Source organism: Sciurus vulgaris (genome assembly GCF_902686455.1).
Source record: "Sciurus vulgaris genome assembly, chromosome: 16".
NCBI lineage: Eukaryota > Metazoa > Chordata > Mammalia > Rodentia > Sciuridae > Sciurus > Sciurus vulgaris.
The window spans coordinates 27,652,427-27,675,355 of NC_136477.1; the positions used below are offsets into that span (position 1 = coordinate 27,652,427).

The 22,929-nt window shown below is 46.2% G+C and overlaps 1 protein-coding gene across 1 annotated transcript in view; it reads right to left on the reverse strand.

Moving 5' to 3' along the window:
- Window positions 1-22,929, reverse strand: part of ITGA9 (integrin subunit alpha 9) — a 326,698-nt gene that overhangs the window by 72,295 nt on the left and 231,474 nt on the right. The window contains exons 19-22 of the mRNA XM_079116258.1: window positions 11,033-11,119; window positions 7,562-7,641; window positions 2,655-2,744; window positions 269-377 (exon numbers count right to left, since the gene is read on the reverse strand). Coding sequence (XP_078972384.1) covers window positions 269-377; window positions 2,655-2,744; window positions 7,562-7,641; window positions 11,033-11,119 — 366 coding nt within the window. The remainder of the gene's footprint in view (window positions 1-268; window positions 378-2,654; window positions 2,745-7,561; window positions 7,642-11,032; window positions 11,120-22,929) is intronic.

Here is a 22,929-nt window from a genome sequence, read left to right on the forward strand (position 1 = left end):
TTTCAAGTCTTGAAAAATAGAGGAGACACCTGTGTGTGTTTACAGAGAACACACGCACACCCATGCACACGTGAACACGCACGCGTGTGCACGCGCACACGCACACGCACATACAACACACACAACATACACACACACACACATCAGCAAACCAAGCTGGGGTTTCCCCTGAAAACAGCCTGGCCTTTTAGTTGCCTTTCAGTAGGAGACATGTCCCATGGGTCTTCTGTTGGCTCCCAGTGACAGAGGGGTTTTTGGGGGAGGGTACCTGAAGGGTGACGTTGAGGGGCTGGAAATGGCACTCCAGGTCATCCAGCTGAATGAAGTTGGAGGCGTCCACAGACTCACCATACACAAAGGAGGTTGGAGATATGATTCTGAAAGAAGAAAGCATGAAGGCCGTCATCCCCACCCACAGTCCACGGCGCGGTCACTGCAGCCCTGGAACCCGTCATCTGTTTCATTCCATGACTCCTGCCAGACGCTTCCCCTCTGACTGTGACTTCTCTCTCCTGTGAATGGACACAGTCAGTCTGTGCTTCCTAACCAGACTTTGCAAGTATGTCTTCTCATTTTAGGTCACATCGATAAGATACATCTACAGTATACACTGGGATGACATTTCTAAAATGAGGAGGTTTTAAAAATCAAAGTCGGCCTGGGTTGTAGCTCAGTGGTAGAGCACTCACCTAGCATGTCTGAGGCAGTGGGTTCAATCCTCAGCATCACATAAAAATAAATAAATAAAATGAAGGTATTGTGTCCATGTATAACTAAAAATATTTTAAGAAAAAAACAAAGCCATGGCAATATTTTACAAAACTGGACTACAAATTTATGCATATTCTGTTTTGTCACTTGAAAAACATTTCAGGGGTCAAGGAGGCCTATAATACTTTTTAAAGAAATAAATGTAAACGAATTCTGTATTTGGCACCCTAAGTTCCACTCTGTGACAAATTTATTCAAAAAACTTAAATTTGTCAGACTACCACAATTACTAGAAATTAGGCACCTGAAAGCTAAGCCAATTCACAATGGATTTTTCTAAGGTTTCAGACAGTGGTTACCTCAGTGGTGATTAAGAATTGCAGTTCAGTTTGTAGCAATACTTTCATCGTTGCTTATGTGAACAAACCCGAGAAGAAATGAAGCTCAGACTTACACCCCCAAATAATAAATCCCAGCAGCCTGAAGCAGCTCACCTAAATACAATGTAAGGTTTTGGGGACCACATCCAAATAGACAACAATCCATCTATTTTCAAGATAAGTCTATTATTTTAGCAACAGTGAGTTTTCAGCATTGCCAAATGGCAAGAACTGGTTCATTTGAACTCATCCTGTTTTATGTTTCTGGAAAGATCAGAGGTTGACTCATTTGTTTAACTGATGGCTTCAGCAGGGGCTGTTAACACCTCCCAACAAGGTCTCCCCAAAGACCTGACAACACGATCAAGTGTGCGTGGGAGGCGTTTTCTCTTTATCCCCAAGGAAGGGCCTGGATTCTGGGTATATTCTCACTGTGCCTTGGACAGAACAAATAAATAAACCATAGGGTTAAAAATAGAACTGTGAACAGAGGCAAGTATATGCTAATTTGAAAACATATTCCAGCAAGCCTCGTGTCTAAAAAATGTGATGAAATGCCAAGAGTGCAGGAGCAGAAAGGCAGGGCCCCTGGCTCTGCTGGATCCCCACAGAGCGGGAGCCACGGCAGGATGGCTCCTCCCATGACAGGTCAAAGTTTCCACTTCCAGCCAAGACTGGGACCCAGAAGCACTTGAAGACTGAAAAACGAGAAACTGTGAACCTCCAGAAAGTTCAGCATGCATTTGGGTCAAGGGTTCAACGGGTCCTCATTTGATCTAAACCAACTGTGCAAATCTTTTTTCCACTATCAAAGAGGTATGGGTGTATTCTGTTTGCTGAAGCCGGAAACAGGAACCGAGTTCTCATTTTTCCAGGCCTGGGCTTTGGCTGAAAATGGACCCGGGTTGTTGTGGGTCCCTACAGACCAGAGCCTACAGTCTTGCTTTCCAACAGTGCCAGCAGCCCTGAGCCATGGACCTCATCCAGACAGGTGGTGTGGCCACTGTGCTGGTTCCCCTGTCTGTTCCAGACCAGACAGACATCAAGCAGAACCATCTCAGCTTTGCAGAGAGTTCGCAGAAGCACGCAAAGCCAGCACCAACTGGGAAGCACTTAAGACAGGCAGCCCTGAGTCAGAGATGAGGGACACATCTGGCTGTAACCTCTGGCCCAACAGGTTTTGGCTGAGATTTGAATTCCAGGAACTGTGCTACCTGTCACCTTATGGCATTCCGTGGCAGTGGGGATGGGGGTGGAGGTGCTAATGCTGAGAACAGAAGTACATAAAAATGTACGGAATGTTCAAAGAAGTTATGGAGTTCAAACTTGTCATCAAACTTCTGCTACCAACCAGGTGGGTGGGTAGCTGGGTCACAGGAGAAATAAGGACAGAGAGAGTGTAAGTCACTGCAACTCAAGCTTCATTCTGTTTTTCAAGGCTCCAGGGAGGTGGCAGGGCTGTGGGCTCCTAGCTGGCTCCATGTGCAGACACAGGAGATGCAGAGCATTCTACTGGAGGACACCCCTGTCTGTGTGCTGGCAACCCAGGGCTGGGTTACTCACCCAGTGATGGATGTGTCCACTTCGTGCATCAGTGGCACCGTCAACGTTAGGGTGTTATCGTGCAGGGCTTCGGAGCGCTCCACGTTGCCACTGTGTGGGGAGAGAATGAATGAACGCTGGCCAGTGCCAGCCAGCCAGCCAGCAGTGGGCTTGCTTACCCCACACCGGAGTCAAGGACAGACCCCACGTACTTGTCTCCAGTTCCATTTTTGGTAGAGTCCCCTGTACACAGACACTCTGCTGTCTTACTGGTGTTCCACTCACAAAAACATGAGGGCAAGTAGCTTATTCGGGAGTTGACCCCAGGAAGCACCCCAGGTGAGCTAGGGCTTTCTTCCCAGGGCACCCTATCTATTGCAGTGCAGAGCACACACACCTCAGCCATCCTCATGGAGGGTGCAGGAGCTGGGCCTTCATTCACTAACTCCTAGGAGCTGCTGAGGAGAGGGCAGGAAGGAACCTGAATTCCCTGGCACCTCCCTGCCTCTCAGGTAAGCAGAATCCAGCCAGAGAGACCTTGGCAGGGTGGCAGGAGCTGAGTCGGAAGCTGTCCTGTGGGTGTGCAGGTAGATCACCGGCTGTGTGAGCTGCATCTGCATGCTTGTCCCACCAAGAGTGGACCAAGAGCTTAGGGCTCTGCAGCCAGGCAAGGGGTTGCTGTTTGCCACCTAGAGGGCTCAGTCTTCATCCGTGGACAGTCAAGCCCTGGAGAGAGGCAACCTGGCAATCCTGCCTCGATAAACATCCCGGACACTCTTGCAACAGACTACACCATAGCATTTGTCACCCAGGCATCCCCAGCCCTCAGTGAGAAGGCAAGGAATCTGGATTCTTGTGAGGATTTTCTGGAATGGGGAACACAGGAAGATGCTGCTGCCGAGTGGCCTCGGTGTGCCAGGTACTGTGCTGGGCACTTCTCAGCACAATCTCACTGCAACTTCACAGTGACCACAGGTGGGGAGGGAGGACCACCTTTGACAGGCAAGGAGCAGCTTAGACAGGTTACAGTCACAATGCAAGCCAGAAAGAGCTGAGACTCCAACCAGTTCATGCTCTTTCCACCATGATTCCTTCTCCTGACTCCAGACTAGGGGAGCAGAGGGGAGGAGGAAGAGAGAGAAAAGACCTAGTTTCCCTGCCCTTTCACCTGAATTGCGGTGATTCTTCCAGGGAAGCAGCTGTCCTGGGAAAAGGCAGGGCTGTTGGTGCCTGTTGCTGAACCAGCACTCAGAGCTGGTTCCACCACAGGAATGAATGGGGGATCCCAGTCAAAAGCCAGGTTCACGCTCCAGGAGTGTGACCTCAGAGGCCCCGACCGGCTGAGGTTCAGACATGGCAGGTCCTGATCACTCCCCACCACGCAGTCCCCTGAGCATCTGCAGAGTCAGGCCTGCCCTGCGCCCTCTCCCCACCCCTCGGCCTTCCTCTCCCATTCAGCAAGTGCTGAATGGCAACAGTACCTAAATAGCTCTCACATCCTCCCTCCTTCTCTCTATTGTTCTGAAACAATGGTGCGCTGTGACTCTGACCCTGCAGGGCCACAGTCACTGCTCCTGGATCCTCATCTGTCTTCTGTGTAGGGATGACATCAGTCCCTCCCCTCTGCAGCCACACCCTGTATCAGCAGCAGGGTCAGGTGCCCACCCAACCTAACTTCCTTGCCTTTTCTTTCCCAGGGGGACCATCAAAACCTTGAAGTCATTGCCATGGGTGGAGCAGGGGCAACTCCCCTGTTGATGGGATGGCACCACGCTGGGCTGATCCCCTCTCCACCCCTCAGCATCCTGCCAGGTCTGAGCAATTGGCTCCTGATAGAAGAGCCACCCCTTGCCCTGTCCTTTGTCCAGCCACCTGTGGTTGCTGGCAGATCTGGCCCGACAGTCTCATCTGTCATCAGGTAACAGCTCCAGCATGAGCTAAGTTGAAAAGTTGAGATAAAAAAGTCAAACATCAAATGGCTCCCTGCCATCCACAGCCCATTTGCTGGGACACGTTCCAGTGGTCTGCAAAGCCAGGCTGCTGGCTGCAGAGAGGAGACGTCTGAGACACTGTTTAGTCTCTGCTTTATGCCCTCCTAAGCCTACAAGTAGGCAAGAGACCTTTAAGAGTGGTGACGGAAGAGAGGAACGAGTGATATTTTAATTGTGGCTTTCAAGATAAGGAGCTTTAAGGACTTTTCATTGTAGCAAGGAGTCAATGGTGAGTGTTCTCCCAGGCAGTGAGATCAGATTTTCACCAAAGCCTGTAAAGAAACAAGTGCCTGAAGTGTTCTGCTGTGTGTTTAAAAGATAGTGTGGTATCCTGAACCTTTGTGATTCAAGGAATTAGAAATTCTCAGACTTAATTGTTTAAGCTATGAATACTAGGTCTCCCTGATGCTGTGTCACAATATTAATGTACATTAGGGAATGTTCTTGAATTTAGTAGGTTATAGGCATTTTTTTACATGACACACACTCAGCAGTGCAACTGGTAAATAGTAGGTGCATGAGAGATATTTACTGAGTGATAATGTGTCCAGCACAGAATAAGGGACGACAATGGCCCTCAGCCTTGGTTGCTCATTAGAATCACATGCTGAGCCTTTTCAAAAATCCCAATGCCAATGGGGCATGATGGCATATGCCTGTATTCCCAGTGGCTCGGGAGGCTAAGGCAGGAGGATTGTGAGTTCAAAGCCAGCCTTAGCAATGTAGTGAGGCCCTAAGCAACACTGTGAGACTCTGTCTCAAATTAAATATAAAAAATGGGTGGGGATGTGGCTCAGTGGTTAAGCACCCCTGAGTTCGATCCCTGGTAAATAAATAAATAAATCCCAATATCACAGACCAGTCAGATTAGAATCTCAGGGGCCGGAGGGGAACCAGGCTCCAGAAGTTCTTCAAGGTCCTTACGTGACTCCAATGTGCATCTAAGACCAGAGTAACACTGCTCTGCGGGCATGTTATTTTAAAATATGAATTTTTCTCCATTTTACTCTGGGTTCTACATCCTCTCTGACCCCTCTGGTGAGCCATGAATGAGGCTGAGCAGGAGGTAGTTCCCCCTTTTTGACAAGGGAAATCTTTTCCATGTCATGTTCCTTCCCAGGAAAACTGGCCGCCCCAGGTTTTGAAGGACCGAGAGAGCACAGTGATGGGGTGAGTTTTCTGTGGATCTAAGAAATGGCAGGAGAACGAGAGTCTTCAGATTTGAATGGCCATCTGCCTTCTATATTACATTCCATAACCTCATGCTCTGGGTGAAGCCATTACACCCTGTCTCTCTCATCTGAAAAAGTTTTCAGTAGGTCTACCCTCCATCAGAATGCAGCCCAGACTCTCTGAGAAGACCTTTGCCCCCATGATGCCCAGCCCAGCTCCTCTTCCAGCCTCATCTTCCCCTGACCACGTATGGTCCCACCCATCCCCTCTCACTCCCATGCCCGGTGTGACACAGCAGGATGCACCATGAACTCTCTGACTGCATGCCTGTCTGCCACCTCCCCAGAAGCCTGTCTGGACTCCAGCCATGGAAATGGAGTCTGCTTTCCCTGTGCATTGCACATGTTCCTATTAGGTCACAGTTGTGTTTCATGTGGACACGAATTAAGCAATCTTGGAAATAAGGTAAATAGAAAATAATCAAGTCTTGTGGACTGGTGGGAAAGTGGCTAAAAAGATATTATTGGGACAACTGGCATGACTGGAATATGAACTATAGTTTAGATAATTGTATGGCATCAAGGTTCAATTTCCTGAACTGGATACCTCTATGGTGGCTACTTAAGAGCCTCATCCTTGGAGAATGCATACTGGGTAGCAAGGGATGGAAGGACATGGTTTCTGAAACGTGCTTTCAGGTGGTTAAGACAATTTTTATATAGAAAGAGAATGATAAATGAGGCAGCATGCTGACTTTGGGTGGATATGGGTAAAAGGCATGTAGAAGTTCCTTGCATTATTCTTGTAACATTTCTGTTTAAAATCGTATACATATATATATACATACTTTTTTTTTTGTACTGGGGATTGAACTCAGGGACCCTCAACCACTGAGTCACTTCCCCAGCCCTATTTTGTATTTTATTTAGAGACGGGTCTCACTGAGTTGCTTAGCACCTCACTTTTGCTGGGGCTGGCTTTGAACTTGTGATCCTTGTGCCTCAGCCTCTGAAGTCACTGAGATTACAGGCATGAGCCACTGCGACCGGCTCCAAACAAAATTTTAAATAAATAGGTTGCCTTGGGTGTTCTACCACACCCCTGTCAAAGCTCATACCCTCCTATTCACCCAACTACATGGCTCCCCTTGCATCTGGGTTTCCAGTCTATCACTACCTAGCTGTTGCCCGTAGTCGGCTACCAACAGGGGGCTAGTCACTGACCCGCCATCTCTTCCTCATCTGTCTACTAAACTTCCAAGACATTCCCTCTCTCAAGGAACATCGCTTGGGGGCCTCTTCAGCCCAAGGCGTGGCCAGAACCTCAGGTTGCAGGTGCCCCTCCCACTATTAAGGGGAGCAGAGGCATGTCCCCGAGAAGCAGCTGAGCCAACCAGACAACACACAGAGGACATCTGTCTGATTTGGAAAACATACAGCCAAGCAGGAACTGACCAACCATGTGACCTTGGACTAGGACTTTGCCTCTGCAGGCCTGTCTCTCCTCAGCTGGAGAATCATTACTTCTCACCAGTTGACATGAGGCCCCTCCCAGCTCAGTGGGAGGTGGTAATGGGTGCAAGCAGAACTAGCCAACCACCACCCTCCAGCTCGAATCCCACCTGGCTGATTGGTTGGCTTTATCATTGAGTAACTGGTACTCTCTCCTCCGCATCCTGGGGAATCATTAAAGCATGACCAGGGCATGTCCTCTCCTGGTCCTGTAAGTATTTTATTCTTAAAAAAAAGTTTAAGTCCCCCTTACCTCTGAGCAGTGACGATAAAGCTGAGAACGTCCTCTTCCCCAGACAGGTGGCTCGTATCAAAGATCACGCTGAATTCATACTAGCGGAAAAGAAAGTGACATTTGGCACCAGCGAGCATTCCATACTTACACTGTTTGCTAAAACAGTCTGTGACCCCCGGAGGCTCATCTGCATGACCAGTTTTATTTTCTAGGTGTGACTTTCTGATAGTCAGGACAGAGGTATGGCTTTCAAAGCAAAATCCAGCCTGATGCCCATTCGGTGAGAGGTACATGGTCCCTTTCAGTCACTGAGGACCCCTTTAGGAGGTAACATTTGAACTGCCAAACCAGGACGTTCTAGATTTCTCTTGCATTCTCTTTCCCATTTCTGTGACATCTGCACATCAGCAGACATTCACTTTGTATTTTCTTTGCCTTTAAAGATTATTTTTAAAGAACAATTTACATCAAAGGTGGACAAAGTAATAAAAAAAATGAATACAACGGAAACAAAATGTTGAATTCTAGAGGCTACTGAGGCCTCAGAGTCTAAGGTCCACTCTATCTTTCTTAAAATATGATGGGGAGGTGTTAAAGACATGGTAGCAGTGTTGGAGACCTTCTCCCTCCTGGGGTGAGGAATGAGAGAGTGTTGAAACTGTTACTAGCTGAATGTTTCTGTCCCCTCACAAATTCAAATACTGAAGCCTTAATTCCCAATGGATGGTATTTGGAAATGAGGCCTTTGGGAGGTAACCAGGTCTAGATGAGGTTGTGAGGGGGCCCTCAAGATGCCCTCAGAGAAGAGAAGACAGGGAGCGCTCTCTCTCTCCACATGCACACCAAGGAAAACCTTCCCTTGCATAGACAAGGTAGCTGTCCACAAACCAGGGAGAAAGCCCTCACCAGGAACCAAGTCTGCCAGCACCCAGACTCATACTTCCCAGCCTTCAGAACTGTGAGGAATAAGTCCGTTGTCTATGCCACCCATTCTATGGTAATTCGTCATAGAAGTCTGAGTGACTAGCTTCCATAATAAAGGTAATGGCTTTCTCAACATTAGAGTCAATGTTGTTTAATGTTGATCACGTATTTCTCCAAATAATCTAAAGAACTCCCTAAAATCATCTTAGTGCCCCAACTCAGTGAGCACCCAGTGATTAAGGAAAGAGAGCCCTAAACAAATGGTATTCACCATATGCACATTAGGTATATGTGGGACTATGGGAGGAACCCATGGGTGGGGCTTATAGAATCAGGCTCTACCACAAACTATGTGACCTTGGCTAAGAAACTTAATGTCTCTAATAAAAAGAAGAGATCGGACAAAATGGTTAAGTTCAACTGAGCTCTGAAAGTCTAGGACTTATTTAATCTGTTTAAATTACTTTGGTTCCTATATGATGAATTCCAGGCAATGGTCTGACTTTTGTGACACTGGATCCTACTGAACTGAATGCTGCTTGAGAGTAACGGGCAGTGGACCATCACGTGGGGTCATCATCTAGAGAGGTCTTTAGACAGAAATTTCTCTTGTAGTGGGATGTGTCAGTTTACAGGGAGAGAGGGGCATGGAGAAAGGGTTGGAGGACACAAAGGAAGGGAGAGTCCAGGGTCTTGTCCCAGTAGAGTCAGAACTGGCAGGCGATATGAATTAGATTACATACACCAGAGATCAAGGGGCCATGAGAGGCAAACGATTTTGTGAGGAGTCAAAATAAAAGATGGAGGTCTGAAACTGTGCAGGGTGTCACGAGTTACAGAAGCATACAGACAACCAAGAGAGACAGCAGTGTAGTCATGAGGCTTGGCAGGTGGTCTGGGACACAAGGTCCCTCAGGGTCTGCAGGACAGGGGAGGTCAAGTGGGGCCACAGAAAGGACCATCATCTTTAGTGTACAACCTCAGTGGCAAGCACCCAGTAATTTGGGGAAGGTGCCTTAAACAAATGGTTTTCACCATACACATGTCAGGCACGTGCGGGAGCCCTGTACCTGCTGGTCTCATGCTGGGCTTTCTTACCCTCGAGTCCCATGCCCCACCTCTGGATTTAGTCTCACTGCCGGTCTTAACCATCGGTATGCAGGAAGAAAGTAGTAGCATTGCCAGTCGAAAAAATATAACCTAAATTGACTATATTCTATTGGTTCCCTGACTATTTTGAGAATAAATTTTAATAAAATCTCCACCAGAAACAGTAGGACACATCTTAGGGTTGATTTGTGCCACAGATGAGATTTTACAATGAAATGGCAGGTGTCAAAGTTTCTCAAGTGAGTCTGTTCTCTGTTGCTCAAAAATATTTCAATTAACTGAGTGTGTGGGTTGGGGGGGGGCATGTGCTTTACTCTGGTCAAAGTTATTAAAGGATCAGGGTCTTTCTCCTTCATCCCCATCAACAACCCATCTGGAATCTAATGGGACATGGCCAGACTTGGCCAGATATGTGTCAATTCACTTTCTAAGTGCCGCTACTTCTTGAAGTTCCCCTTCTCCCAGGGTGAAAGTGGGAAGAATGAGGAATGGAGCTGGAGGAGGACTGAGGGACCATGGGCAAAACAGTCACTGTTGTTTAGAGCAGGTACATTCGATGGGGCTTGAGTGACTTGCAAAGAAACGAGCGAATCTCCCTTCTTGCTAGAACATTCTTACCCCTGGTTGACAAGACAGCTACTAGGTACTGGGACCAAAATGCTTGAGAAATTAAAAGAGCTGCTTCTATAACCTAGGCAGGAAAGAAGGATAAAGCTTTCTTTCCTTTTTTTTTTTTTAAAGGGAGAAAAACAATAAACAAATGAATATAATTTTTTTTTTTTTTCCAAATCAGAGCAGGGAAAACAGCTTAACAGCTTTCTTTTCAAAAGGCAGAGCTGGTCTTTTAGGTTCTAGTTTTGACTCCCCAAATCAATCTTCTATTCATCTTTGTCTCTCTTCTGACCATGGCACATACTGGAATAATTCATGAAGATCTGGGTCTGCTCTATAACATTACTGCTTGAGCTTAGAAAATCTGTCTCCTCATTAAGAACAAAGTGACTGTAATATCTGTTACTAAAAAAAAAAAAAAAAAAAAAAAAAAAATGAAGCGTAATAGATTGAGAATTTTGGGAGGTCTTCAGAAATTTTTGAGTGTCTAGGGGTGTGCCAGAGGCAGGCCTGTGGGTCACTAGCTCACCACATCTTCTCCTGGGTGGTGTTGGAGTGGTATGGAATGTCCCAGAAGAAAACATTTCAGGCAGTCCAATTGAATGTAGCTTGCCAATGCAAAGTGGTGTTTTCTCTGTATTTCTTTGGAGAGAATATCATGTGGATCAAAGAGAAAGACAATATGACCACAGCCCCTCTGGAGTACATAGCCAGTGACCAGACATGGCCGGCCTTCAGTGCCACCTTGGCCGCTACGGGAGGCAAAGGTATGGGGGAAGCCACGGGGGAGACAGTTGCAGAGTCAGAGGCTGCAGCCAAGAAGTGCCCCATCTCTGCCCTCACCTTTGACTTTGACCTCATGAAAGGAAACCCCACGCTGCATTTGAGGAAGTCCGATTCCAGGAGCTCACAGGAAATGCCCATCTCCTCCTGAAAGAGGAAAATCACAGACAAATGAGCAGACTGCATGGAAAACAGAAGTGTGGGAGTATTTCAGAGAAATTTCCAGACAGCAGTCCCAGGGGCTGTGGTGTGCTGAGTGAGCCCTGTGACCAGGCCAAGTCCCCAATCCTCCTCTGGCTGCTCCCCTTCCCATGGGTCCCCTGAGAAGACAAATACAGAGGACAAAACCACTGTCCATTCTAATGTTCCAGGTCCAAACCATGGGGCTGGCCTGGTAAATTGGGCTGAGCTGGAAGCCTCCTAAACTTTGGACTAAAAAGCAACCAGATCATCTTTCTGGCTCTTTCTCCTAAGTCTACTCCGAGATCCTGTCTTTCAAGATCTTGCTAGGAAGACAAATTCTAAGAAAATCACAGCAAAGAAAAGAAGGCTGCTTTATACAACCGGAAGCAGAGAGGCTGAGCTGTCCACCTGCAGGTCTTCCCCAGGGTTGGGTGGGGGCCAGGGTGAGGAGAGGCTTTTGGCTAGCTGGCCGAGGCTGGACTTTGCACACTGTGGCCTGAGAGAACCCAGGGAGACTGCAGGGAAGCTGCCGCCTCCCCACCCAGGCACATGGTTCCACAACCACGGAAAAGCCAGGGGCCTCTCTGAGCCACAAAGCCAAATCAAGACTTCCAAGAGGAGATAGTTATGTTTGCAGATTTGGGAGAAGGAACAGGTACAGAATTAACTCTTATGTCTACTTTATCCAAAGCCAGGACACAAAGTCCAGTGAGGAGCTCATGTAACTTCCTCAAAGTCATTCAGCTGATGGGGGCAAACTCAGAAAAATTTGGATCAAGTTTGGTTAACTCTAAAACCCATCTCTTTGTCCCCTCCTTGGCCATGATCTCTAGAGAGTGAGCAGAGCCAATGACAATAGCAGCCCCAAGGAACCAACTCATGGATTCTGGTACTGAAATGCTGTCCATGCTCCTTCCTCCAATTTCCAAGCCTACATCTCAGCTCAGACAACAATTCCAATACTTCAGATTGGCAGAATGAGGTTTTTTTTTTTTAATTGTGTACCCAATTGGGAAGAAAGCAAACATATGCCACAAAATATCTATTCAAATTACATACCTATTCCATTATACTAATATTACTGTGAACATTATGAAATGCACAAAAAATAGAAATGACAAAAGATGAATACCTAACTTATGGGGCTAGACGTCAAGACAGTAATTAGGAAGACAATAAGCGGAAGAAGGCTCTTAAGGTGCTGGGAATGTTCTTGTTCTTGATTTGAATGCCAGCACATACCTATGTGTGATCATTTTGTGAAAATCCACCAAGATGGGCACTTAATGATTTATGTACTTCGTCTATTAAACACCAAGACATTTTACTTAGAAAATAGCAATGAAAAAAAAAAAGCCCAAAATACAATTGAACAAATGATAGGAGACAAACAAACATAAAAGGAAACTGTAGTATCTTTTTTGGACATCTGATCTTGGAAATAATGAATCTCAGTGATTTTTATTTCCCAGTGGATCTCCATGCTCTTAGCCAACATTCCCACATGAAGACCCAAGAGCAACTGCTTAGTTTCACCTTGGGAATACCCCATTAATTAATTGTAAGGCATTTTCAAAAAATGTTAAGTGACAAAAGAGGCACTTCTGCTTTGCAGTGGCTGAATTTGCTTTCCTTCAGTCCACATTACAGGCTTCCAGAAGAACCCTCCTAAAACGTGCCTCTCCTTACTGCAAAGAGAATAAAGTTCAAAACCCTGATCCTGGCTTCCACTGTGGCCCATGCTTTTCTTTGCTGTCCCCATCCCTGTCCCCCTGCACACACGCATTTCTATCCTACGGGCCCTCTGCCTGGCCCCCTTTCTGCAGTGTTTAACTCCTCACTGTCAAGACTCCAAGGATTTCTTCCTCCACCTTGGCCCCAAACACTCACAGTGGCAAGTTCACACATGGAAATGGAAATGGCCTATGATTCAGGATGGACCCGAGCACCCAAGTCATTGTGTCACCTTCCACGCTCAGTTCTGAGGATGCGGGACTTCATGGCATTAGTCCCTGTCCTTGCTGAGCCCAGAGCTGAGAAGGGCAGACCTCTGAGCACACTGATGTTCACGATGTGACAGCCAATGGGAGGGCAGCTCTTGGAACTGGAGGATCAGCATTGGCAATTTCAATAAGAACCAGAGAAAAATTTCTCAAGGGCTATCCCAAGGCCTGGATGTCTCAAAGATGGTCACTAATGATTCACTAAGGTGGCCTCTTACCACCATCTTCTTCAATTACTCCTACAAGAAGCAATGTCCACGAACGATCCTAGTTGACGATATTGCAATTCCTAAGTAATTGGCCCATGGACGTCAAAGGTAGCGAGCCCAAGTCTAGGGTGACCTTGGCTTTCTTGACATGAATGACATCTTGACATGGGGGACATGATTGGTTCATGTCTGTCATCCTGGTGTAATTATTCTCAAGAATATCCCACGTTTACATGCACACACCATGTATACCCAACCCAGTTCCCGTCTCCTCTTATAATGCTCAGAACTTCACTGGGAATCCCTTTCAAACCAGGAGAGATTTCCTTTTTTCTTTTTCTTTTAAAAAATTTGTTCTAATTAGTTATACATGGCAGCAGAATGCATTTGGATACATTGTACACAAGTGGGGCACAACTTCTCATTCCTCTGGCTGTGCATGGTGCACAGTCACACTCATCCCGTAGTCCTACATGTATTTAGGGTAATAATGTCCATATCATTTCACTGTCCTTCCTATACCAACTTCCCTTCTCCCCCGTCCCTTCTACACAATCCAAAGTTCCTCTATTCTTCCCTACCCCACCCCCCATTATGAATTGGCATCTGCTTATCAGAGAAAATATTCGGCCTTTGGTTTTGGGGTTTGGCTTACTTCGCTTAGCATGATATTCTCCAGCTCCATCCATTTATCTGCAAATGCCATACTTTCATTTCTCTTTACGGCTGAGTAGTATTCCATTGTGTATGTATATCATATTTTCTTTATCCACTCATCTGTTAGTCACAGGTCTATCTGTTCTTGAAGTTAAGATTTATTGCCCCAAAGGCCTCAGTTTTGGCATGGGTGTAAAGGAATGACTGACTATAGCTTCAAAATCTACTCTGGAACTCAAGGGAACCTCAGTTTACATAGTTTGAACTCAAAGCTAATTACCATTATTAAAGAGTTGAATTACTTTCTTATTGTTAATTCCAAAATGCTAAAAAGTAATATTTATTGTGATTTTTTTTTTCAGCACTGGGCTTTACACGTTAGCAGGCACTCTACCACAGACCTACACCCACCACTGAAAATAACCTTTAAACCAGCATTTATTTTACCAGTCTAGGTCCTCTTCCACTAGATTCAAAAATTTCAAACTTCTGGTTGGATCTTGATGAGGACAAGCACAAAGAGTGAAAACCAAAGATGTTGCTAGGAACCAGAGAGCAAAGCAGCTGGCTCCTGCCTCCCTTGCTTCCAGGATGTGCTACAGGATCTCACATAGCCCTTCTGCACTGCCAGCACCAACTCAGCCCCCTGTGACCGCTGAGGCTGTCTTGACCTGAAGTCTTGCATTCCATAACCCTCTCTCCTACAGCAGCTATGATGTCCTAGGAGGAAGTGGCACAGCAGAAATGGACTTCAGCAAATACCAGGACTTCTGTGTAGATGGCCTTGGTGCTGTCCCAGAACCACCCCAACTGCCTGGGAGCCACTTTGCCTGGGAGGTTATAAAGCCTTCCCCAGCAAGCATTCTGCAACCTGGTTGACATGGGTACCAACATGGGACCAACTCTGTGGTGTGGCTCCCATTCCAGAGCTCTCCAAGGACCTGGGCTGGAGCAGTCGCCGGCTGAGACCTCATTCCTGTATGTCTCTCTCCTCTGTCTCATTCTCTTCCTTCCTCCTCTTCTGCTAGGTCTACTTCTTCAATAACCAGTCGCACGAGAATCCCCATCTCATGTGCTGTTTCCGGGGAACCTGACCTTCTCGGCATCGGCACCGAGGGCCACTGGGAAGGGCTGGGCATTGACTCCTAGATGGGGAGGGAAATGAATGAGGAACAAAGGGAATACTCTTGGGTTTAATGCTAATTAGTTCATTCCATCCTAAAAAAGAGAGAGAGAGAGATGAAAACTGTCTTAACTGCAGTTTATAAAATTCATGTGGCTCCTGCCTATGACACAGACGCTTTGTGTCCTTGTTCTCCAGGGTTCAGGTCATATTCAAGCACAGTGTTAAAATAACAGGGTCATTATGGAGCCATGCATTTCCTTGGCAAACAGGTGGGCACCCTATCGTCACAGAAAGACCCTGAATTAAAACAACAACTAAATAAAAACATCAAATCCAATTTTTAAAAATCAATTTAAAAAATCCATTCAGTTAAAAAATTAACTCTGGGGAGATGGCTAAACTTCGCTGTCCTCTGGCTTTAGGAAGCATGTCCGTGGATGGTATTTGGGTGGGTGTCGCCCATTGCTTCTATCAGTCATTTGGTACCAGCAGAAGGTATACAGGAGAGATTCTAGGGACCAGGCTACTCCTTTGTTCTGGTTTCTTCCATGGTCCAATCATTGCTTACACGGACTTTAGAGAACTTAACTTTAGCATTTATGCAAGGTTTCTGACTCTAAATTCTCAGCGGACTGGGAATCCAGTGAAGCCAATATCCCGTCTGCCAGGCAGTGTAGACATCTGATTATCTGGGTCAAGTAAAATGCAAATCAACTGCAGAGTGAAACTGAAACCTTTTGAAAAAAAAAAAAAAAAAAAAAAAAAAAAAAAATGCAGGGTTGCACAAATCCAATGAAAGTCACGTTGGAAAACTGGTTCAATCTCTGCAAAGCTACCAATACACCTAGAGCTGGCTCGTGACATCAGTTAATTGTTAGGAAGTCAAGATTAACCCAGATGCTCTAAGATGCTTTGGAAGACAGATTTAAATGAAAGAGATCAAGAGGAGTCCTTGAGAAATACATTATTGTAAGAAATGACCCTTTTGTGACTGTACTAAAAAAAAAGGGGGGGGGATGAGCAAAAAATGATACAGTCGCAAAATTCACATACACCAGCTGACTGTCCAGCATTGAGTTCCTTCTTTTGTTTCAGAAATCAGGCACAGTGATTTTAAAGATGCTAACAAAGCAAATAAGCTTTTTTCCTTTGTTCTAAGATATCATTGACAATCCTACTTATGATGTCACAAGTGTTATTAAACGTAGAATAAAATAAACCTACTTGTCCAATATTTTAGTTTCACTTTTCAAGTGAAGTCCCAATCAAAACTTTGAAGAACATTTTGACTACGAAATCTTGGACCCTATTCTAAAAGGATTCTCTAGCTGGCCTTTCTCCCAGCCCCACTTTTCCTTGAGTAGCAAAGACAGCCAATACCATGAAACACTATCAGGAGCCCTCCTTGGAGATTATAGGTAATTCGATTTACATTTTCTACCAATACGTATTACTCTCAGGATCAGGAAACCATCAATTTATGTTTTCCCAAACACAATGATGAAAAGCGTGTTCAGTCTGCGTGCCTTTGCTTCAGATTCTCAGTGCCTGGCATTTCGAAGCCCCTGAGTTTACACTTACTAAATGAACGGACTTTGGCGCATAGAGGATTTGGATCAAGGGTCTGCAAGAAGCAGCTCATTTGCTGGTCTGCCTGGCATGAGGGATGCTTGCCTTGGCAAAGTTCTCCTCTTTTCCAGACATACCTTGGCTGCCCGGCCTGGGAAGCTTGGTCAGTAGAGCCAGGCTTCAGCCCTCTTTGGAACGTGAGATGGTTGGAAGAATCAGATAATGAAGTTAGTGAGCCTCTTTGGCCTTCAGCCCCCTTCCTCTCATTCATATGAGCATTCAATTTCAGTCTGGAGAAGGGCCTTACTTGACCACCAGGGCAGCGGTTCTTTGGGAACAGAAAAAACTGAGGTTGATAACAGGTTTCCTCTTAGCATCAGGTAGAGTTTGAGTTTGGACTTCCTGTTTTCCAGTTCCCATGTTTTTGTCACACTGAAGGTGACCCTCAGGATTCTGTGTCTGGCAATCAGTTCCTCTAAGACCCTCTCCTTTCAGACCCCAGGAGCAATCCCCGGGAGCTTGTGAGCAACTCACTTGGTTGATAGAGAATTCAGCACTCTAGAAATGCTTTATCTTGAATCCCTAACCAACTAAAGAGAGTGGAGCATGGGTCCTAAGACCCTGGCCCAAGGAGTTAACAGAAAGAGGATTATTTCCAGAAAAACACTTCACTAGCCCCACTGGGCAGAGAAGCAGCCTGTCTCACCAGATCAGTCCTAGTTCCAGAAGGGCATCCTTGGGAATAAAGTCCACAAAATTCCTATCAGGGATAAAGGCACAGGGGCTTGCTGCAAAGAAAGTACACAAACTTTGGCATTAGTGTCCAAACTTTGATTAATCAGTTCAGATATCTGTCATCAAACAATTATTTTTCTGGTCCTGGGATTGAACCCAGTGCCTCCAGCATGCTAGCCCAGCACTCTACCACCGAGTCACACCTCCAACCTTTATCAGGTAAGCATCCTTTCTACACACCTCTCCTTTCTCACCTATAAGACGGAGTCATACCACCTTCTGGTAGGACCTGGACCACTGGCGTTGATGGGTGCAAGATGAAGTACCTAGATGACTCCAACTCTAATGGCTATGCCAGGCAAGGAGACCGGCAGTGGCTTCTTTTTTATACTCGTTTTACAAGGAAACTGAAACTCAAAGAAGTTACATCACTTGCCTAGAGTTTCCCAGCTGGCAAAGGATAGAGCCAGGATTTGAGTAAGCACATCCCTTCCCACAGCCCGTGCTTATAACTGCCTCTCTACTCTCTGCATGTTTTTTTTTTTTTTTTTTTTTTTTGGTGGTGGTGGTGAGGATTGAACCTAGGACCTCTAACATGGTCGGCAAGAGCTCTACCATTGAGCTGCATCCCTGGTTCTGCACGTTCTTTGCAGATGTTAACTTCTTTCTCCTGACCACCCTCCACCCATGTCTCCCTATGGAACGGACATAGCTTTGAATCCACATGGGTGTGCGGAAGAGACTTCTCATTGGATCACTACATAGACTTCAGCCCTCAAGATTCACTCTTCTGTGTGCCACACTCCCAGAATGCCTTGTGTCCTGCTGTTTGCCCCGGGGCTGGACTGTGCATTCTTAGCTGAGGGTCTGGCAAGACCTGGAGTCAGAATAAACACGGGTCACAGCACTCCTGAGTCAAGAGTGAGTATGTGGCCCAGATCGATGACAATGAGGACCGTGCAGGAACCAGTGCTCCTGCAGATGCCTGCTCAAGGGGCAGCCAGGTGCTCTTTGAACAAAGTGGTCCAAAGCATCCTTGAGCAGAGATGCAGAGGATAAACCACTGTGCTGATTGCCTGGTCGAACCTCTGAAAAAGACCCTCAGGGCCCATGTCGTCACTCTTCATGTCATGTGGAGCAGGAGAGGCAGACGGGACCTGAGGAGTCATGATGGGGGAGCTTCTCTTTGAATCCCAAATGTTGGCAACCTGAGCGACAGGTCCTTCACAGAAAGCTTCCCTTGGAGGGGATCACATATCATCCAACCATGAACTTGCTCACTCGTCATTCACCTGGTGAACACCTACAGAATGCCAGACACGGAGGAGAAGAGACAAGGGACAGGTAAGAAGGGAACTCTGCTTTTGAGGAGACAGCACTGGGTGAGCCAAGGACTCTAAATCCATGCCTTTTAATACAGAGGGAAACAATCCAGTGTCCCCAGATGATGAAGAACGGGGTCCATCCAGACAACGGGATATTATTCAGTCACAGGAAGGAGCCAAGTGTGACTGCATGATACCTGTGGGTGAACCTGGAAAGCATGATGCTGGATGAAAGAAGCCAGTCACAAAGGACTGACTGCATTTCACATAAACCAGACTACTTATATGAAATGTCCAGAATGGGCAAATCTAGAGACAGAAAGGAGCTTCAGTGGTTGCCTAAGACTAGGAGGAGATAGGGGGATGGCAGGTGGCAGCCAAAGGGAGCAGGGATTCTTCCTCAGGTGAAGAAATGTTCTAAAATTGATTACAACAGCTATTTCCCAATCTGTTCTATAAATGACCCCAGATGAATCTTAACATATCAGTTTGTTTCTGCTCAAAAGTTTCCAAAGGTACTAAAAATCAATGCTCTACACTGATTCCTAATAGGGAGTGTGCATTGGCACCACCCTGGAGCTAGAGATGCCATGTACAGCCGTGCAGGCTGTGCACTGCACACAAGACCTGGCTGAGGACTAGGGCTGAAGCCCATTGCATGCTACTCTCACCAAGCCTGATACCCTGGCACAGGCTGTGAGCCACCAGAAGGGGCACCTCTCCAACTTCTGTAATGTTGCCGGCAAGATGATGATGACCCAGGGTAAAGTTTTATCAAAAGACCCAGGTGGAAGCCCCACTCGGGACCCACCAAACCAGAGCATGCAGCCCAAGTGTGCTTTTGCTGAAAGTTCCTTAGTTGGCTCTGCTGTGAACCCAAGTGCAGAACCTTCAAAAGTTATACTGCCTTAAAATTCTGTGGTGGGCTTGTTAGATGGCAGGTTGCAGCTGCACGTTCCAGAGTGGGAGTCTTTAGGGCAGAATCCTGTGAATCGTTGGCCTTGAAGCTGGTGCAGGCACAGCTAGTATGGAGGTTAAGGCATTGAGACCCAGAGTGCGTAAGGGAAAATACAGTGCCTCCTCCGTGGTTCTAACCCCCGTGAGGACTGAGGACCATGCCATTATGGTCTTGCCTGTTAGTCCTCAGGCTGGAGCCTCACACGACACACCTCAGGTCAGATCATGGCTGGCTCCAACACCTGTGCCCACCAGCTACTACCCCCAGAGGGAGCCCATCCATCCATCATCCATCCATCCATCCATCCATCATCCATCCATCATCCATCCATCATCTATCTATCCATCCATCATCCATCCATCATCTATCCATCCATCATCCATCTATCCATCATCTATCTATCCATCCATCCATCATCCATCCATCATCTGTCTATCCATCCATCCATCCATCATCTATCCATCCATCCATCATCCATCCATCATCTATCCATCCATCATTCATCTATCATCTATCCATCCATCCATCCATCCATCATCCATCATCTATCTATCCATCCATCCATACATCATTCATCTATCTATTCATCCATCCATCATCCATCCATCATCTGTCTATCTATCCATCCATCCATCCATCCATCCATCATCTATCCATCCATCCATCATCCATCCATCCATCTGTCCATCCATCCATCATCTATCTATCCATCCATCCATCCATCATCCATCCAACAAATGTTTCTTATGCCTCAACAGGAAATAGCTTTTGTAGAATAATTCTCATGTTCGAGACATGTGTATTTGCTATTATGTTACATTTCTTTGTTCATTCTCTCATTTAATAATTATCTATTGAGTAGCCACAGTGCCCTTGATTCGGCCCTATGCCTTTGTAACATAGTCCTTGCTGTCTCCAAGGAGGAGACCGAGTCTGGCAGGAAGGAGGAGAACCAAATGGTTCAAAGAATGATGGGCAGGTCCTCTGCTAAGGTTGGAGCAAGATACATACAGGGCTGAAATGAGGATCTTTGTATTTCAGAGAAACATGGGCTCTCCCCAGCCCCACCCATAAGTCCCTTCTTATAATTCAATATCATCATCATTCTCTTGCCTTCCCTTTTAATTAACTAAAAACATCTACAAGTTCTTCAAATCATGGAATCCAGGACTGGACACAGTGGTCTACCAGAGTTATACTATTGCTTGCTTTCATAGAAGAATTAGTTCATCATTTGAATGCATAGGTCAAAAGCTTTTATAAATGATAGTAACAAAAATACCATTCATAAACTGCATGAGAGTCCACTTACTCAGAACATCTAGCAGACTCAAAGACTATAAACAGACCCCATGGCGAGTGTAGAACTTGTGCTCTGCCATCAATTTATTCAACAAATATTAAGCTCCTCTCACATGCCAGGCATGGAGGTACATAGATATACCTGTCATCAGCAAGCTTTTCTGTTAAATATCAATGAGCTAGTCGGCTTTCCATCACTGTAACAAAATACCTCAGAAAATCAACTTAAAAGGAAGAAAGGTTTATTTTGGCTCATGGTTTCAGAGGTTTCAGTCCACAGTAATTGGTCCATTGCTTTGGAATCTGTGGTAGGGTAGCACATCATGGCAGAGCATGCATGATGGAGAAAAGCTGCTTACCTCATGTGGCCAGGAAGCAAAGGAGAGAGGAAGGGGCCAATGTCCCAATATCCCACATCCCCAATGACCTCACTTCCTTCTATTAGGCCTGTTTTTAAAAAGGTTCCACCACCTCCCAATAGTACCATGGGCTGAGGACCAAGTCTTTAACACAGGCCTTCTGGGGATATTCCAGATGAACACTAACAACCAGACATAAAGTAATTGCCTTGGCAGCTGATGTAACAAAGGATCAGGTACCAGCTGAGGGCTCAAGCTTTAAAAAATGCCCAAGAGAGCAGAGAAGGGAGCAGAGGCCATACGCTAGGGGGTTCATGTGTGCACTCATCAAGAAAAAGCCCAAAGCCACGGACTTAGGTGGTCAATACACAATTAGAACATTATGCAAGACAGTTTTACAGGAGCACAGAAATAACAAAGACCCACAAATACAATTAAATGTTGAAGTTCCGGATCCCTGATGTACGTTTTAAGATTCAGGGATGAGGCTTTGTTTTCCAGGATTATACCTGGTTCTCTTCTATATTTGATTTCAAGCATTTTTGGTCAATGATCCAGTTGTTTAAGATAACTTGCACATACAAAGAAGTAAGGGTTGTTTTTGGTTGTTTTACTGGCTAGGTTTTAAATTCACTCTCGTTAGAGTTGTTTGCAGAAAATTAATGACTTTTCCTGGTCCTTTGAAGACAAGGCCAAGCCACAGGGTCATGAGATTGCCTGAGACACAGTATGCTTCCTCAGAACCTTATGCATTTGGATGTGAATACATTAAACATCTGATTATATTAGGAGCTGCCTTCTATGTCGGGGAGAGATGATTGTGGTTTATTTTCTGTCCCTGGCTCTGACCCTGCAGTTGTAACTGAGGATCAACATTTTCTATCTCCATACGTTGTCTCCCGTGTCTCTCCCACGCGGGATGGTTTTGCTTGCTCCCTTTTCTCCTTTCAACCGTGTTTTCATGGATTTTGCTTCCCACGCTGGTTTTCAGTCCTGCCGCAGAAGGTTCAGCTGACCACACCCCCTCTCTCTCGGGGTCAGTGTGGGAAGGCGAGGTATCCCCACAGCTATCTCCGCCATATGCCATGCACACCGACGTCCCAGATGCTGGCACCAGTGTGTGCTTTGTTGGAGGATGACCCTTGGGCTGCTGGAATAGACAATTAGCATTCCTTTGGGAGAACCGGAACCAGGATGCCTGTCCCCGATTGGGGCACTGAAGTGTGACCTGTTTGTTGGATGGAACCAAAGTTACCCACCTTGGTTCCTCCTCAAGATTTTTTTTTTTGGGTTTCCCCACTCCCCTGGGAACACTTGAGTCATTCATTCCTACAGGACATCTCAGGATGTTGCTTTAGGGAACTCGGCCAATCACAGCGGGAAAGAGACCCACACAGACACATCCAGAGCCCTTTTCTCTCTGTGCTTCAGCTTTGGGGACGCCACCCTGGCGTCAGACTCTGGAAAGATGGTCTCCCCAGCCTTGTAAATGTCTCGTCCTCTCTAATGCATGTGACAGGGCAGAGCTGCT